The sequence below is a fragment of the Cucurbita maxima genome, unplaced genomic scaffold, assembly GCF_002738345.1.
Source record: "Cucurbita maxima cultivar Rimu unplaced genomic scaffold, Cmax_1.0 Cma_Scf00013, whole genome shotgun sequence".
Taxonomy (NCBI): domain Eukaryota; kingdom Viridiplantae; phylum Streptophyta; class Magnoliopsida; order Cucurbitales; family Cucurbitaceae; genus Cucurbita; species Cucurbita maxima.
In genome coordinates, this window is record NW_019272029.1 from 3719187 (window position 1) to 3738249 (window position 19063).

General features: G+C 32.1%; 1 protein-coding gene and 1 long non-coding RNA gene across 2 annotated transcripts; both read left to right on the top strand.

Moving 5' to 3' along the window:
- Positions 1 to 636: 636 nt before the first annotated feature.
- Positions 637 to 5942, top strand: LOC111488777. The gene is made up of 2 exons (XR_002719261.1): positions 637 to 817; positions 5404 to 5942. It is a non-coding gene; the product is annotated as an uncharacterized LOC111488777 (long non-coding RNA).
- A 3268-nt stretch (positions 5943 to 9210) lies between these two features.
- On the top strand, positions 9211 to 10820 carry LOC111488645 (protein BIG GRAIN 1-like B). The gene has a single exon (XM_023136507.1). The coding sequence runs from the start codon at positions 9510 to 9512 to the stop codon at positions 10695 to 10697; it is 1188 nt and encodes a 395-aa protein (XP_022992275.1). The 5' UTR covers positions 9211 to 9509; the 3' UTR covers positions 10698 to 10820.
- The last annotated feature ends 8243 nt before the right edge of the window (positions 10821 to 19063 follow it).

Below are 19063 nucleotides of genomic sequence, written 5' to 3' on the forward strand. Positions count from 1 at the left end.
CTACTTCGATGTCTGTCTTGAATCATTGGATTGGAAATAGAGAATTATTGACCTTTTAAAAAAGATAGATTTTTTTTAAAACATTTAAAATAATCGTTTATTATTTTTTAGCCATAACTTGTTTACCCCATGTGTGATTTAAATACACTAACACATTACTACATATACTTAAATAATATTCATAATTTGAATCAAAATAAATAGAACAAAAATAGTTAATACAAATACTCAAATAATGTAAATAAAGTCAAATAAATTTAACTTTTTAAAATTTTTATGGAGATTTAGTTGTAATTAAACTTGAAATATAAGCATTAAATGTTATTTTTATCATTCTTTTTTTTTTCCTCAAGAAAATTCAATTACAATGAAAATATTCTTTCACAAAAATATTGTGTTTATTTAGTTCTTGATTTTTCCATAAATTATTAAAATATAATATGATATTTAAACTTCGAATTTTTATTTAATAAATAATTATCAAGTTTGAACATTTAATAAATTAATCAAATCATTATGAAATTTATGTGTAATGATATAAAACTTTAAAATTTGTTTATGGGAAATGAGTGAATTTTTAAAATTTTTAATTTACAAAAAATCATAAATTTAAAATTTTGTAATTTTTTCAAAATTAATTTTAACCAAAGGCTTTGGACGGCCTTAGTTGTGAATGAGATAATCCATTGTGTGCTGCTGAGATTCCAGAGATGTTGAGAGCCGTTGTTGTACGCTGCTGATCGAAGCAGCTCAGCAATGGATGATCTCTGCTCCAACACGAAGGAGTAGAGCGCTGATCAAAGCACTTATTCCGCAGGTAAAATACTCGTCGACCTGTTTTCTACTACTGGAGTTCAAAGAAAATGCGTTTTCCTTGTTCTTGTGGAATTTTCTGATTAGAATCTTATAGAAAAGCATGAAGAAGAATTAGATGGAATTCAGATTGATTTTAGTTGCTTTCGCTTTTTCGATAATGACTACGAATCTGAAGAGACGGCTTGATAGTCGTTCTGTTTCTGAAATTGGAGCAGTGATTTAGGTTAGGAAATGAACTGGATGGTTTCATAGTGGATCTGACTGTTAATGAAGGCTTATTTTCATCCATTTTTCGATCTATCAAGAACGTGAAATCTACAAAGGCATATGAACACAGAATCCAGATTGCATAGTCAACATACTCGAATTCTTTTTTTTCTGTGGATCAAATGTTTGTCATCTTGTTCTGGTAGTGATAATTGTGGCCTTTAACTCTTTCAGTGTCTTTGAGAATCTGAGTTCTTTTTTTTCCTTGGTATTGCAGAAATTAGAAATATGAATTGACATTTTGTTTGCCTCCAAGTGTGTCCTTCTGTGGGACCTAACCCCTGAAAAACCCCTCAAATTACTCTCGAAAAGCCTAGAAAATGAAACATTTATCCTTTACCGTTGCTTGGGTCAAGAATCCGAATCTTTCTTTTTGTGCTGCTACTACTCCTAGAGCGGGAAAAGGATAAGAAAACACAAAGTGATCTCTTAGCTTTCCAACCCTTCAAAAAAGTATAATCGTCAAATAGCTCATAGGGAATCAGAAGCAAGCAGAGTAGGGAGTGAATTCCTTTAAAAAGCTTTCACTTAGAAAAATTGCGTGAATTAGTGGTAGAATTCTAAGGTTAGGCTTCTTGTACCTACACCCCATGGACAGACTTGGTTAGCTTAAACTTCATTAAGTGCTCCTCTTATACTGCAGACTTTTTATGAGGGCGTGAAAATCTCTCCTTAGTAGACGCGTTTTAAAACCATAAAGGAGACGGTAATACGTACTAGGCTAAAGCGGACAATATTTATGTGAGTTTTGACAATTACAAATAGTATCAGAGCCAGACACCGAGCGGTGCCAATGAGAACGCTGAGCCCCATGGGAGGTAGATTGTGAGATCCCATATTGGTTGGATAGGAGAACGAATCATTCCTTATAAAGGCGTGAAAATCTCTCCCTATTTGATGTGTTTTAAAATCATGAGGCTGACAGCGATACGTAACGGATCAAAGCGGACAATATTTATTAACAATAAGCTTGGGCTGCTATGCTAAATATCTACGATTTAAATATTTAAGATAATAATAGATGTCTTTTACCTGATGTCTAGATGTATGTGGAAAAATGAGTGTTGGAGAATTAAATATAGCAGAATTAAAACCCAAGCTGGAAAGTGAGGCTCTATGTTCAAAATTACTATTACGGCTTTTGTCTGCTTTTGACTAATGCATTGTGGCTGCTTACTGTTTCTCATATTACATAATCCTCTTTCTTATATTTCTCTTCTTAGACCTGCGACTGTGGATTTCTGTCGGTACGTGGATAGTAATAGTTGTTGGATGATGAAAGTCCCACATCGACTAATTTAGGGAATGATCATGGGTTTATAAGTGAATAATACTAACTTCTGGTATGAGGCCTTTTGGGAAGCCCAAAGCAAAGCTATGAGAGCTTATGCTCAAAGTGAACAATATCATACCATTGTGGAGAGTCATGTTCGTATAATATGGTATCAGAGCTATGCCCTAAACTTAGCCGTGTCAATAGATTGACAAATCCTCGAATGTAGAACAAAGGACTCCAAAAAGAAAAAAGGAGTCGAGCCTCCTCGAAGGTACGAAGGCAGTCAAAAATGACTAAGACTCCAAAGGAGTCGAGCCTCGATTAAGGGGAGGCGTGCTTTGTTCGAGAGAAGGTGTTGGATGATGAAAATCTCACATCGCCTAATTTAGGGAATGATCATGGGTTTATAAGTGAGGAATACTAACTCCATTGGTATGAGACCTTTTGGGGAGCCCAAAGCAAAGCCATGCTCAAAGTGTACAATATCATACCATTGTGGAGAGTTGTGTTTGTATAACAATAGTTAACTTGAATTATATTGCCCGTTAGGAATCAAATAATATGGTGAAAGCTAGTGCTAGTTATATAAGTAGCAACTTTGGCTATAGATTAATAGGCCAAACTTATAGTTTAATGGACAAAAACATCATTCTTAAGATTGACGGTTCAATCTTCACTCCATAAATAGTTGAATGAAAAAGAGAAAAAAAGCTATAGATCAATAGGAATCATAAATTGTTGAATGAAATCAATAGGAATCGAAGGATGGTGATAGCTAGTGTAAGCTATGTATATATTTTCTAGGAGAACAGAACTTTCATAGAGAATGAAACGAATCTTTGCTAATTCAATGACACGAATCAAAGGATGGTAAAAGCTAACCTTACCTAAAGATGGGTAGGAATGAATAGAAGGATGGTGAAAGCTAGCCAACTCTCGTTTCCACTTGAGTTTGAATTTTTCTTTTCTAGGTAGGAGCTAGAAATTCAAACCTCTAATTTTTTGGTTTTTTTGGTTTTTGGTTAAGAAGCTAACCGTACTTAAAGATTGTTAGGAGTGAATAGAAGGAGGGTGAAAGCTAGCTAACATCGTTTCCATTTACACGACTTAGCTTGAAACAACTATATATATATATATATATATATATTTTTTTTTTTTTTTTTTGGAGCTAGGAATCCAAATTTCTGATTAAGAAGCTAACCGTACCTAAAGATTGTTAGGAGTGAATATAAGGATGGTGAAATGTTTACCCGACTTAGCTTGAAACTACTGTTTTTTTTATTCTTTTGGAGCTAGGAATTTAAATATGGTTAAGCTCTGCTCATATACCTTAAGTAGTTGAGTGATATTCAAGTTGATATGTCAATGATTCTTATTATTTTCTTTAATATTATAATTTGGATATGAACTTGAAGATTTAAACTTGATCTCGAAGACAAGGTACTTCTCAATACTTAGAAAATGAACCCTACAAGAACTTTATGTTCTTACCAACACATTTTCTCTCAAAACCACAAAAGTCGTAGATCAAAACGTTTGTAGAGGGAGGTCAATAGTCCATAGTTAAAATGATCTTAGACCAATGAAGTGAATTAACGATCTCAGACCAATGAAGTGAATCAAAATGGTCTAGAGCGCCCATCGATTTAAAATAATGGATGCTTCTCTCATGGAAAAAAGAAATTAAAAGAAAGACGAGGGGGAAAAGTAATTCCCATTGGAATGATGAACTTTATAAAAGTTGAAGGATTAAAGTTAAAATTTGAGCATATTTCACATGATTAAGAAAAGAAAAGGGTAAGTTTGATTCCTCTACCACATGTTATTCTAAGCCTTTGAGACTTGTCGAATCTAATTGGGGGCTGCATCCCACTATCATCATCAACTCTCATTATGATAATCTCCTAATGTGCCAATTTTGAGTCCCTAACATCGAATTCCAATTCATCTTTCATATTTTCGATTAAAATTACAAGTTTAGTCTTTAAATTTTAAGATTCGTATGAAATAGGGGTAAGTTTCAAACTTTAGAAAGTATTTGATATTTAAGTTCATACCCTTTTGATTTCGTATCTTATGTCTTTGAACTGTTAATGTTTTATATATGAGGTATTTATTAAACACGACGTTAAACGTTCAATAAACCTATTGAATGTTGGAGTCCTCCAATAGCTAATTAAGAGGAAGATTTTGGATACATAAGTAAAAAACATTATCTTTATTGGGACGAGACATTTTGAGAAAACTAAAAGTGAAGTAACAAAAGATTATGCTCAAAGTAGACAATATTGTACAATTGTAGAGGTTTGGGTGTTTCATCAGTGGTAATTAAAGTCATGGTATCATAATCATGTTCTTATCTTAACTTAACTATATCAATAGGGACTCTCCTTTGTCTTCGTACACATATTTCATTAGTTTTCTTTTTTAATTTTTTAATAAAAACTTTGAAATCCTACCCCTACCTCTATCCCTATCCCTATCCCTATCCCTCTTAATCTCTTTAATTAAGTGATTTGTTTTATTCTAATCCATTTCTTTACGATAATCAAATCATGTCTCTCTTAAAATTATTTTTAAAAAAAATGAAAAATGAAAAAAAAAAAAAAAAAAATCTCTATGACCACGAACACAATTATTGTCCCAATAAGAACCTCTCTCTCTCATAAACACACACGTATGCATATGAAGGGATGTGTGCAATTTTTTTTATTTTTTTATTTTTATAAATAATATATTTATTTGTTTGTTTGTTTATTATTATTATTAGTTTAGACATAAGCATAATATCTTGTTTAGAAATGTAAAGTAATTTCATGGATTCCATTCCTCTTTTATATATATATTTGATATTCCCTCTTCCAATATATTTGACAATTTGGAATGACTTTCGCTATAAATATGAACCACAATATTCTTTTTCCATTTGACTTCTATTCCTACCTATCTTCTGGTCAAAATAATAATAATAATAATAAAATAATTAATAATTTTCATTTGACTTTCATACGGAGAGTTATAGTTATACTTTTTGAATTGTGCAGTGTCTGATCTTGACATGCTCACGATAAGCTTTAAGGGGAACTCGAGCTCTATATTCATTTTTTGTCCCGACTTTGTGGCTTCATCAAACTTAGGCGAGTTTTGTTTTCGTCAACTGAATATCACTTGTGTGGAATCCAAGTTTGTTCGTCCACACGGTGTCCTTGCCTCTATACTAGGGGCCAAGTCATTTGGCTCGACTTTGCTTCTACTCAGGGTTAAGGTCTCTCGATACGATGTCGCATCACATCGTCTCATTTTGGTTCTCAATTAACATGACTCATATGTCTTGACATCATTTCAAGTCACGGAGTGTCATCGGCCATCACAACTTACTCAATCATTCCATCTAGAATGAACTCACTTGTTGTTCATAACATTGGGACATCTTGAACATACAAGAGAGAAAATAGAGGTAGATAATAACTTAAACTTTCCTATTAGTCTAAACCTTAGACATTTCATTTTAATCTCCACATTTTTAAGGAACTGGGTTTAACCCACTCATAGAGAATTGGTCGTATATGAGCTATCTCAATCACTCGATATTGTGAAGGTTGACATTATACCCGATCAAATTTAAAATAATAATAATAACAACAAGATCATGAGATTGAACATGGAGCGGTTTCATGTTATCTCGGTGACGTAAATAGGTCAATATCATCATTTAAAAGGGGTGGGGAATGAGGGTAATTAATTAAGAGATAAACTAGTTAATATGAAGCATGCAAAGACCTCCAAAGGAAGCTTTGAATGGAACTATTGATTGTTGTTGGAAGTGTACTCAATTGGGTAGGTGCCATTGTTTTCATGCTCTCTTTTGAGTATGTTGAGAGGTTTTAGGGTTTCAAACACAAATGATTAAAATTAAAATGTTGGGTTTCTTTAATTTTTTTTTTTTTTTGGTTTATATATAATGCATATTTAGTTCATTTTTTTTTTTATTTTAATCCGACCATTTTGATCTCTTTATCTCTTTTTTATTGGAATTTTAGCATTACATTTCATTCACGAAATTTCTTGTAGCCCTGAATAATATTCATTATACATAGAATTTATACTAAAATGCTAAAATTTTGCAGACAGTATTAGAATTAGAAATGTCTATGTTGTCATAGAATAGATCATATCTGTACATAGTAATCTACTGTTTTACTTGTTTGTTACCGAGAATCTATGATTTCCTATTTGTTACCAAATCTATGATTTTATGGTTTGTTACACTGTAATACTCATTATACACATTTATAAATACATGAGATCATGAGCCATATAGGTCATAGTGCCATTCAACCTATACACATCTATAAATACATGAGATCATGACCCATATAGGTCACGGTGCCATTCAACCTAACACATGTAACAAAGAGGAGATGACAAAACTTTTCCTATCTTCGTCCCTGTCTCTTATTTCAATCTTCATCCCTATTTTCGTTTATTTTCGTAGGAATCAAAACAAAGATTCTTCTGCCTAATTTTTTTCCCCATGTTTAATACATCTTTTTCTTTGTTTTTTTTTTTTTTTTTTTTTTTTTAATAGCAAAAGCTTCTTTACCATTTTGAGATGAATACTCTTTTTGTTTTTTGATTTTAAATTTGAATTTAGTTTGTATTAGTTCCTGGGATTTTAAATTTTTCATTTTTGGTTTTTGAGATTTACATTAACTCATTTAAAAATTACATTTTTGTGCCTAATTAGAAATTAAGGTTCAACTAAACCTTCTATTTGGAAACTAAATATTTCACNAAAAAAAAAAAAGTAATAATATATATTTAGACACCTAATAATCATTATCATACAAAGTTGACAACAACATGCAAATCTTGAATCACCCATTTCATATATTTAGTTTCATCTACAATAAGATCTAACATCATGATTGAATCTTTATTTGGATCCAAGACATATCCCAATTGCCTTATTAAAAAAAGATGACTATGTTTCAAAGTAGTTAAGTCACATTAACATGATTGGTGATCCATAAATAGTTGCCCATGACTACAATCAAGACTCATGATTCAATAATGTCGTGCATGTTCTTGCTTTGTTCGATATAATTTTAGGGTTCGATCTAGTTGGACCTATACATATGATCTGCAGTATTGGTTAGATATAGACTTCTGGTTTCTAGATCTGATCCTTTGCTAAAAGTAAATTCTTTTTTGCATATCTTGACCAATTCAAGGTGAAAATAGGTTGCTCGAGTGAAAAAGCAAGAATAGGAGATGGGATTAGACAACTCGAGAGTGAGCAATAAAACCCTGAATCCAATTTTGGCTAATACGAACGTACAAAAGAACGAAAAGGGTTGTGGGAATAAGTGCATTTCTTTGCACCAGAGGTGTTCGTGAGTTGAATTTTGGACAGGTTGGAACGTTTTATAGACCTATATGTGTATATATATAGGTCTATAAAACGTTCCAACCTGTCCAATACATATATATATATATATATATATATATATATATATATATATATATATATATATATATATATATATGTATGTATGAATGAGGTTTAGGGTATTTGATTTTAGGGCTTTTTAGGGTTCCTTTGACTGTGGGCAAAGTTCTAAGTCCTCCACAACAAAGTTGTCATGCGCCCAAAGAATTATGATGAGAAGCTGCCGCATTAGTTGACCTTTTTTTTTTTACTCATAAGAACACACCAACTACCAAACATTAACATCACACATTTGAAACAAAAAAAAAACATCCATCCTATTAGAGTCGGGTTAGCTTAACAGTAGTCAGTATATACTTTTTTTTAGGAGTTTAAATTTTCATATCATCATTCGGTACTAAAAAAAAGTCAACTGTTATAGTTGATTAGAGATGACATCAAGTGGTATAAGGTTGAAAAAACGAGCCTTTCTGTCTATAAGGGCAATTTTTTTATGTGTATTGTTTATTGTAGAATTTCGTAGAGTTTAGTAATAATAAAATATTAAATAGTCAGAAAAAATAAATAATGTGAATGAAAATAAATACGTGATCTACGAGAGTACTAGAAAAATTTCCTTTAAATTCTTAAATTCTTGTCCGTTACTTTTAGAATTTAAACTCGAAGAAATCGAGAGATCTTTAGGGTTTTCTCGTAACACTACAATTGTACTAAAATTTTTTCCAATTTTTCAAAATTTTCCAATATAATTTAGATATCAATATTTCTATAAAAAAAAAATAAAGAATTAATTCTTATAATAAATATGTATTTTCCATCTTTTAAAAGTTAAAAATGTTTACCATTTTTTATTATATTTATATTAATAATTTTTTTAAATTTTTTAATTTTAGTATTTTGAATGTAATTTAGTCAAACATTCTCGAGAGTTTGAATTTCGATCGAGAATCAAATTCATAATTTAACCATAAAAATGAGTGATATGGATTGAGTTGGAATGGAAAAATCTTTTAGACCAACTCGAATTTCGTCGAATTGGTCGGGATAGTAACTCTAAGTAATTCAAATAAAGTTCACAATTTAACTCACAGAAGTCAAAACATTTACAAGTAATAATGCATTACTAACCTCTGTTGTATACGTAAAATATTCTTAATCTATATTAGAATAAGGCTTGAGTTGTAACCCTATTTTCAGGCTGGTTGGTTTAATTGACTCAACCAGGCCAATAAATCAACTGGACCCAATCTAAATTGAAAAAAATAATAATAATAAATTACAAATATTTACCGTAGTGATGGTTTGGCACCCTGGCTGATTCAGCTTCCCGTGCAAGCGCTGAATGGCCGTCGCTCTTATAAGTGCCTCTGAAGCACAGCATCACAGACACACACACACACACACTCTCTCTCTCTCTCTCTTCAATCATTTTCTCTGCGCTTTCTCTCTCCTCTGTTCAAGTTTCGTTCTCAGGCGTGGCCTTCTCCTCTCATCATTCTCTCTCTTTTCTCTCTCACGAAAACTCCATTGATGATCATTTACATTCTCTCTGATCTGCAACACTTTTTCCCTCTCTGTTTTTCTCCTTCATAATCATACCTTCACCACAGCTTTTGACGCTCTTTCAACCGGACAGCGACCACCGCCATCCATAATTGTTTCGGTTTCAAGTTTTTTTTTCTATATAACCATTCATCCATGGATGTTTGGGATAAACAACTGCAGGAAGATCGACACGGCCGTCACCGGAAGCAGAATCCGTCCTTCTCTTCCTCTCTTCTTGACGCTATTTATCGCTCCATTGACGAAAGCAACGGCGACGAGAGAGAAGAACAGGTGATCTTGTACAGAGAGACTATGAGGAAGAAGCAGAGCATTGGTTTCGAAGAGGATGAAGACGATAGGTTGAATTTCCGACGCGCTTGTATGATTGAGAAGTGGATGGAAAAGAAGGTGAGTGAGAAGGTTGTTGTTCGTAGGAGTTCTATGGTGGATTTCGCTCGGAAGGCGAGGAATGTTCGCGATCGTGATTTTAAGAAATTGATGAATTCGAGTTCGAGTTCTTCGGAATCGAGTTCCGGAGGGGGATTTTCTTCGTCCGAATCGGAAACGAGGTCATCTCCTTATACAATGCAAAGGCCGAGGCCGATTAGAACAGAGAAGCCTCAATTCGAGAAGCCGAAGAACGAAAACGGCTTCGTGAAGACGAAATCGAAAGCCCTAAAAATCTACGGAGATCTGAAGAAAGTGAAACAGCCAATCTCTCCTGGCGGCCGTTTGGCAACCTTTCTCAACTCGCTCTTCAATGGAGGAAGTCCAAAGAAACAGAAATTCACAAATTCCGCCGAGCAAAATGACGCTTGTATGAGAAAATCAAAATCCTCTCAAGGATCGACGTGTTCTTCCGCATCGTCGTTTTCTAGGTCCTGTCTAAGCAAAACACCGTCGTCAAGCGAGAAACTCGTCAACAATAGCAGTACAAAACGATCTGTGAGATTCTGCCCTGTGAGCGTGATACTAGACGAAGACTCTCGGCCTTGCGGTCACAAAAGCCTTCAAGACGAGCTCGGTCTAATGGCGGCAGCGACAACTCTGCGAAACGCTATCAGAAACGACCATTGCCGAGCAGAGGAAGCTTCAAAAGATCTGATGAACAGTTTCCAAAAGAAGATCAATGACGATGTGTACATAAACAGAGAAGAAGACGAAGACGACGACGAAGACGAAGATGACGACGAAGATGCAGCGAGTTGTTCGAGCTCTGATCTGTTCGAATTGGATAATCTCTCCTCCATCGGAATCGAAAGGTATCGCGAAGAACTTCCAGTGTATGAAACTACGCATTTCAGTACGAATCAGGCCATCGCCGATGGATTAATTTTGTAATAATAATTAACCAAAAAAAAAAAAAAAAAAAAAGAGGAATTGATAGTAAAAAGTTTCTATTAGCCTTTTGGAATTGGTGTCTTGGGGGTTTAGATGAACAATAACCAAAAATTTTCCCTTCCATTTTCCTTGCCCTAATTTTCTTTTACTCTTTATCTATAGCTTTCCAATCCGTTCTTATTTTTCATAGTCCAGCTTAGTCGTTCAATCACAGTCTACTCCTATCAAACTCGTCGGTTATTATAACATTTAGATCGACAGTTAATAAAGACGACAGTATTCAACTACTCGAGTTACATCTAAATTCGTTAGGACGTAAAAAGAAGTTCGAGAATACAATTGCACGAAATTAGAGGTTACGGTAAAACTTCGTTTAAAACGATGTGGTAGAAAGCAACGTGCGACTTGAAGGACATGATCTACTGTGGATTCTTATACCCACCATTTTATATTATATAGGAATGAAGATGCTCTTGACTCGACATCGTTTGTCCTGTTCCACTAGAGCTCTAATTTTTTGAGGGTTTTGATGTAAATAGTACTGAGTAAAGACGACAGTATTTAACTACTCGAGTTGTATCTAAATTCGTTAGGACGTAAACGAAAGTCCAAGAATACAACTGAGTAAAGACGACAGTATTCAACTACTCGAGTTATACCTAAATTCATTAGGGCGTAAAAGGAAGTTTGAGAACGCAGATGAGTAAAGACGACAATATTCAACGACTCGAGCTGTATCTAAATTCATTAGGGCGTAAAATGAAGTCTAATAATACAACTGAGTAAAGACGACAGTATTCAACGACTCGAGCTGTATATAAATTCATAAGGGTATAAAATAAAGTCTAAGAAACGCAACTTAGTAAAGACGACAATAGTCAACTACTCGAGCTGTATCTAAATTCGTTAAGCCATAAAAGAAAGTCCGAGAACACAGTTGAGTAAATACGATAGTATTCAACGACTCGAACCATATCTAAATTCATTCGAGCATAAAAGAAAGCTCGAGAACACGAAAGACAAAGGTAAAAGCAAAGGCAAATTTTCTTGAGAGAGAGAGAGAGGATTTTCCTTTAGGACATTGTAACGTAGGGACATGTTTTGCTTTAAGACAACATTGTCTTCATGCATTACGAATCATTGCTGCCGGAGACAGAAGTTTTCCGGCAAACAAACCAAACAGTTATTTTCTTTTCTTTTCTTTTCCTTTCCTTCCAAACAAACAGACACCAAACACAAACACAAACATTCATCATTTAATGCCTTAGTAAATATTGGGTTGAAAAAAAAGTGGATTATTTAATAAATTAATTCATACTAACATATATATATATATATATATATATATATATAAGAAATATTTTTTAAAATACATAAAAAAAAAAAGTAAAAGAAAGGTGTGGTCTCCAAAGCAATGGACAACAAGATCCAACCTTTGATCTCTAAACCCCTTTGATGTCAAATTTTGGTTGCCTTCAAATCAAAGAGTTTATATTTTCAAACATTATATATATATATATATATATATATATATATATATATATATATATATATATATATATATATATTCCACCCACTTTCACCTAAAGTATATTGCTAACAAACATCCTTTTCAAACTTCCACATCATTCCTATCCCAACCAATTTGTACCATCCCGTCTTTCTCGATCGATGTTTTGCATACCTTCACAGTGTTGCTTTTGGTTCCACTTAAAAGGGTTCGTCCTAATAGAAATAGTTGTTCTCTGTACATATCTTCTTTCCCGAATTAGCATTCTGAGTGTTTCTAAATGTAATTAGAACGTTAACACTAGCTTCTAAGTATCGTCTTTGGCCACAAATAAAGAAGAAACCCTGCTCCGTAATACTGAATGTCGCATAACTGGATGACCCATTTACTAGCACGTCAAATAATGGTCACACGAACATTCATTATCCATAGTCGTTTAGCTCATCAAGCAATAGTCACACGACTCTCGACTATCATAGAGATTTTTTTATCTAGAGCCGTTTAGCTCATCGAACAATGGTCACACGACTCTTGACTATCATAGAGATTCCTTATCTAGAGTCGTTCAGTACATCAAGTAATGGTCACATGGCTCTCGACTATTTCGTACATTTCTTAAAGTTGGGATTGATTTGGTTGGTTCAGCACGTTTTTTTTTTAATAAATTAATTAGAGGGAAGAAAATGTAACTTTATTGGGAGTCGCAAAAAACCTTTGAAATTAGAGGTACAAAACCACATGGGAAAGGGCTATATATAACCAATCCCAACCCATTTCTTTCTATTTTATTCACAATCACAACTAGTTTTAGGCCCCATTTCCTACATAATTCCAAAATAATTCATATCTTTAACCAATGAAACCCCAATATAACCTTATATTCCTAAAATGCATTTGTGGGACTCCTTTTTTTATCTCATTTTGAGTATCAAATTTGAAAAATGACCCAAATCTATCACGAACCATTTGAATTAGACAGAATAAAATGTTATGTATTTAATGACATTAACACGTGTATTCATTAACTGATAGGACAACAGTCAATATGAGTGTAACTCCAACCGTAATTGACATATACTAATTCTTTTTAGTAGAGATGTTCATTTAACATTTGGGGCTCGAGACCCTGTTCTCAAACAGGGTGAGAACAGTAACTAACTGTAACAACCCAAGTCCACTGCTAATAGATATTGTCTGTTTTGACATGTTATGTATCGTCGTTAGCCTCACTGTTTTAAAATGCATCTACTAAGGAGTGGTTTTCACACTTTTACAAGGAATGCTCTATTGCCCTCTCCAACCAATGTGGGATCTCACACTAACATATAGTAATTCTTTTTAGTAGAGATGTTTATTTAATTTGTAGGGCTCAAGACCATAGTCCTGATCGAGGTGGGAATTTGGAGAATGGAAGAGGGAGTGGAGGGACATTTGGTCAAGGATGAAGATTATATTCTTTGTCCCGATGATAAGGATCACGGTGTTTCAAATGTTCCAATTTGACCTATTACACGATCCAAGGCTAAAAAGATTCAACAAACATTCCTTATTCGTCTACAAAATTGGATATACTTGAGATTCAAGGGGATCGAGATTAAATCATGACTACTAATGGGCATTTGAAAAATTGAAAGTTTCTTATGTGGAGAGACTATAAATACCCACAAATAATTATATAAAAGATGAGATTGCGAAGGAATGAAATTGAGATTTTCACTCTTATAAATCCAAGTTTCATCCCATTCTTGTGGTGGACTGTATCTGATCCATTCAATCAAAAGTCTTAATCAAGTTTGATGGTAGGATGACTCAATTTAGAATAAAGTTTCAAATCTTCTAGATCTTTGATCGTAAAAACTAATCTAATTCTACTATCTCTTGGTTGATCCGAATTTTGTATAAAAATGTGTTAATTTCTTTGATTCAAGAGTTCTTGTTTTAACCAAAACATCGAATAAGGATTAGGGTTGTCTTATCACCTGACCCAAATCTACGCTCGGTTTTATCTGTTTGATTTGTTGATTATAAAGCAATGTCTTTTTAAAAAATTATTAACTAAAAAAAATGTATAGAAAAGAAAGCCTATTGCTAAGCCTAGAGTCAAAAGTTTCATAGGCTTCAAATGAATTTGTTTATGTATCTCATTTAGATTTGGAGCATTGAATTCTTTATGGGCCCTCCCTATATTCTATACTTTTTAGACTTTGGGTTATAATTTTAACCCTATCTTTTATATCAATATTTTTCTAATTATTAAAATTTATCTTACGATATCTCGGTGCGTCACATCACACTTCGTTAATTCATAGTACTATCATTACGGTCAGGTCAACAAAAGCCCATAATTTAACATTCGGGTAAAATTTTAAAAGTGGTGAAAATCACTTTCAACCGTATTTTTAATAAGTCATAGTCAATTTAATGTTAGTTTTATAGTTTCAAACATGATTTTTATACGGTTAAAATTGGTTTTGAATGGTGAAAAAAAAAAAAAAAAAGTGTTGTAGTGATTTTAACCATTTTAGAATAATTTCTAAAATACCCTTACGCTTCCTGTGAGATCCAGCATGATTGGAAAGGAGAACGAAACATTTCTTATATAGAGGTTGGAAACCTCTTCTTAACATATGGGTTTTTAAATTGTGAGGCTAACAATAATACGTATCGAACCAAATCGAACAATATTTGCAAACGGTGGGCTTAGACTGTTACATTTTCGAAAACCCGTATCAAACTTACTCTAATTGATGCATAAGTGTTTCAAAAGCATTTTAATAAAAAATGATTTCTCGATAAATCTTTTTTTTTTCATTCAATAACATGTAGTGTAAGACTTTTCGAACCTTTAATTTTTTCATCGAAAATATACATTACACTTTTGTTGGCTCGAAACGAGATAGGTCTAACGTTCACGTCCCGATTAGTGTACGGTATGATATTAATTATCCGAACAATATAAGGCTAAATTGCTAGCAACTATGGGACAATAGTAGGACCATAACATGCACCACAAAAACTTCCAAATGTTTAAACATTTGGTCATGCATGTCGCTCAACCACCAAGCACAAGCCTATGTTACTTACCAAATCTCATAAGTGTACGGTTCAAAAGTTTCACGTACCTCTACAATAGTATAATATTATTAGTTAAGTTCTCGTGACTTTACACAAGAGCTTGTTGTTATCCGGTCTTACTCTTCTTTGTTTTGAAGCACACTCTAACTGTATTGTAAAACCTAAACACGAACCAGACAAACTTAAGGAGTTTTCACTACAAACATCTGTCATGAAAGTCAAGGGTTCGATCTTACACCTTTAGAATTGTCACATACCTCTACAATAGTATGATATTGTCTACTTATGCTTTCATGATTTTACACGAGAACTTGCTTTTCTCCTCTTTTTAAAGCACATTTTAGTAAAACTTAACTACAAATCAGATAAACTTAAGCAACTTTCACCCGAATATCTGTCACGAAGATCAAGAATTCGAACTCAACAATAGTACAATATTGTCCATTTAAGTTCTCGTAATTTATTTTTCATTATATTCCCGTTCGAAGATTATTATTATTTTTTAATGGTTTATAACTTGTCCAATCTAATGGAAACCAAATGGAGGTCACTTCTGTCTTTAAAGTGCGTTTGGTGGGAATAAACCTTATCCCCTTTGTTTTGGCCAAATTATTTGGAAGGGTGTTGTCTAGGGGGCCTCCCTTCCTCCTCTTTCTTGCTTCTCATTTTTGTCCTCTCTTTCATTTATCTATTATTTTCTTTTTCTTTTTTATTTTAGTTTATATTTTTAAAATAAACGTCTAAATTAATAATTATTTTTTAACTTTTTAAAATTTCAATAATTCTTTCAAAATTCTCTTTTTATTAATTTTTAAACGGGTATTAATTGTTCCAAACATATACTAACTATAAAAATATTTAAAAATATTTAAATGTATTTTCGATGTATTAAAAAAAAATTTTAAATGTATTAATGAAACTTTTAAAAGCTTTCGAGTAATTTCAGAAGTTTAATAGTATTTTAAAATTCTTTTGAATATTTAATAATGTTTCACGATTAAAATGAAGTATAAAAATTATTTAATTTTTTTTTTAAATTCTCCCTAACAAATGTATTTTAAAATCGTGAGGTTTAGGGTAATATGTAATGGGTCAAACTAAACAATATTTGCTAACGGTAGACTTAAACTGTTACAAATGGTATTTTAAGTGGTGTGCTACGAGGACGACGACCTCCAAGAAGTATTTTTTAGAATATGAAAACCTCTCCTAATAAACGTATTTTAAACGTAAGGCAGCAATGACATTGGATTGTTACAAATGATATAATACCATAGCATATATTATTTAAAAGTATTTTTTATTAATTTAACCTAAAATTAATTTAATAAATGGCATACTATTATTTATTGAAAAATGAAAAAGATTGTGATGACGCAATAAAAGTGAAAAATAGAAATGGTGGGCCCACTAATGCACTCCGAAGTCTGGCACCCAAGCGTGCTACAAGACTTTCTCTCTCTCTCCTCTGTCTAATATAACTTTCTCTCTCCTCCCTCCGCACGTGACAGATTGGGCCCTCGTGTCCCAGCCTTGTCGTGCATGCACACGTGCGCCCAGTTCTACCCACTAATTAAAAAAAAAAACTCAAATTGTACTAATTAAAATAAAATTTTAAAATTACATCAACCAAATTATACTTAAAGCTGGATTAAATTTGTTGGTGGACCATAATAAATTAAAATTTTATATTCCAATTATTTTATATTTCCAGATGTATACCAGGGGAAGAAAACCTTTTGGACCCATTAAAAATTTCAAGTTGGTTGGGTTGATGTATCAGCCTAACCCTATCGCAAATACATATGATCCGTTTTGGCTCATTAAGTATCGACGTTAACCTCACAGTTTTAAAACGCATCTACTAAAAAGAGGTTTCCAAATTTTTATAAGAAATGTTTCGTTCCCTCTCCAATCAATGTGAGATCTCACAGTTGATAACCGGAACAATCCAAATAGAATTCACAACCCAATTTAAGCTTCAAATTGTTTTTTTATTATTATTATTTAGAAAATTATATTACATTACTAACTAAAATTTTATAAAATTAAAATATCAAATATTCATGAGTTGCAACATATCACTAGCAAAGGTTACAAACGTTAAATATTTTTTTATTTTTATAAATAATCTTAAAAGCAATGTAAAGTTTATTTTCAGGTTAGTTGGGTCGGTCGAATTGACTAATAAAAAAATTTCAACCTAGGAACTGACTTAAATATTTTTATTTTTCAAAAAATATTCTATAAAAAAAAAATTCTAACTTGGAAAATAAAGTTATCCATTTATAATCAAATAAATTACTAATATATTAAAAATAATAATAAAAATAATAAGTGAAAATAACAATAAAATAAAAAGGTAAATATTTAGATATTTTTTTATAATAAAATATAAAAAATATATATTATATATATATGATAAATTATAACCTAGTATTATGGATCCCATAATTAAAAGTTTCAGTATACTCTTAATATTTATTAATAAATAAAAATAATAATAATGTAGAAGCATAATTTGAGCATAAATAACAATTAAGACGATCCCCGGCCATCCACTCCCGATCTGACACCTATACATCTAAGCCACGTGCAACTATAATATCCGTTCTTTCAAAAGTACAGAACTGCCCTCTTAGTTTGAGAGGGACGTTTCGGTGTGGGTGTAGTGAGAGGACAAAAAAGTAAAAAGAAAAGGCAACAGAGCAGCTTTGTGCAAAAGAAAAGACGATGCATTTTCAGTAACGTGGGTGTGGAGAGAATAAATAAATAAATAAATAAATAAATAATTCTTTCCCACGTTATTTATTTTGTTATGATCCCGAGAACATTATCTTCCTAGTATTGTAAAGACTCTCTAGACATTTAAATTAAATTATATTTTGTTATTAAAAAATTATGAAATTATTTAATACATATATATATATATATATATATATATATATATATATATATGGCATTAAGATGAATATAGTACTAAAAAGATCTATAATTTAGGGTTGTTCGGGAGTCTGACTCGACCATCAAACTTTGTATTAAAATTTAGAGTTAATTTTTTTATTCCGTTCATGCCTCCTCTTTCATTCTACACTCCTGCAAAAATTTTATCGAGGTAGAGATTCCTCAAAAGAATGTTAGGATTACACAACTCAAACACTCGATCTAGATGAATAACACGAAGAACAAAAGAGAGACGATGTTAGAAGAAATATACATACTGACATTAGGATGGAAAATTCCACGGGAGTGTGTATATTGATGATTTCAAGCAGTTGCTGATTAGATAATTCATTTTTAAAAATTACATCCCCAAATTAATTAACTATTCAGTTTTCTTAATTCTTAAGTAAACTTAGCTTATATAAACATTAAGTTATGCAACCTAACATCGGGATCTCGTAGAGATTTTTTTCCCATTTTATATATCTCTATTTTAAAATATTTTTTCGAAGAATTTTTTATGGGATAATTTTATTTTTTAATATAATATTTATTAAAAAAGAAGGAAAATATCAAAATAAATCAAAATTATTTTAAAAAGAAAAATATCATTTTATTATTTACTTGTTAAAATTTTTATTTTTAATTATTTATAAAAAGTTGTATGCTTCTTTTTTTTTTTTTTTTTTTCCTTTTATTGATTTTCGGTTTTGTAGTAATTACAAGCAAACTAAATGGGCAAAAATGTCAATGATCATATAAGGCCCAACAATCATAACGGCCCACTATACGTCTTGGGCCTTCGACATTTCAATCGAACAATGATACAATTCGAGAA

Coding starts and splice junctions, on each gene's coding strand:
- LOC111488645 (XM_023136507.1), top strand. CDS start 9,510: ATGGATGTTTGGGATAAACAACTGCAGGAAGATCGACACGGCCGTCAC.